The 375-nt window shown below is 51.7% G+C and overlaps 1 protein-coding gene across 1 annotated transcript in view; it reads left to right on the forward strand.

Annotated features, from left to right (window-relative positions):
- The window catches only part of SBSN (suprabasin), a 4,260-nt gene continuing 3,885 nt past the window's right edge, over window positions 1–375 (forward strand). The window contains exon 1 of the mRNA XM_004388190.2: window positions 1–375. Within this exon, the coding sequence (XP_004388247.1) occupies window positions 65–375 (311 nt within the window). The 5' untranslated portion in view covers window positions 1–64.

Consider the following 375-nt stretch of genomic DNA (forward strand, 5'->3'; position numbering starts at 1 on the left):
AGAGGATAAATAGAAGCCTTGCTTCCCTGGCTCCTCTCTGAATTCTTCTCACCTTCCCAACAATATGCATCCTGCCATTTTGGTCAGATCCTGCTCCCTCGTACTGCTACTGGGAGCCCTGCCTGGGTGGGCAGACAACAATGACCCTATTGAGAAGGTCATTGAAAGGATCAACCGAGGGCTGAGCAATGCAGAGAGAAAGGTGAGCAAAGCCCTGGAAGGCATCAACAATGGAATCACTCAAGCAGGAAGAGAAGTGGAGGAAGTTTTTAATGGACTCAGCAACATAGGGAGCCAGGCTGGCAAGGAGCTGGACAAGGGCATCCACACTGGCGTCGGACAAGCAGGAAAGGAAGCAGAGAAGTTTGCCCGTGC

Source organism: Trichechus manatus, unplaced genomic scaffold, assembly GCF_000243295.1.
Source record: "Trichechus manatus latirostris isolate Lorelei unplaced genomic scaffold, TriManLat1.0 scaffold00207, whole genome shotgun sequence".
In the NCBI taxonomy this organism is placed as follows: Eukaryota; Metazoa; Chordata; class Mammalia; order Sirenia; family Trichechidae; genus Trichechus; species Trichechus manatus.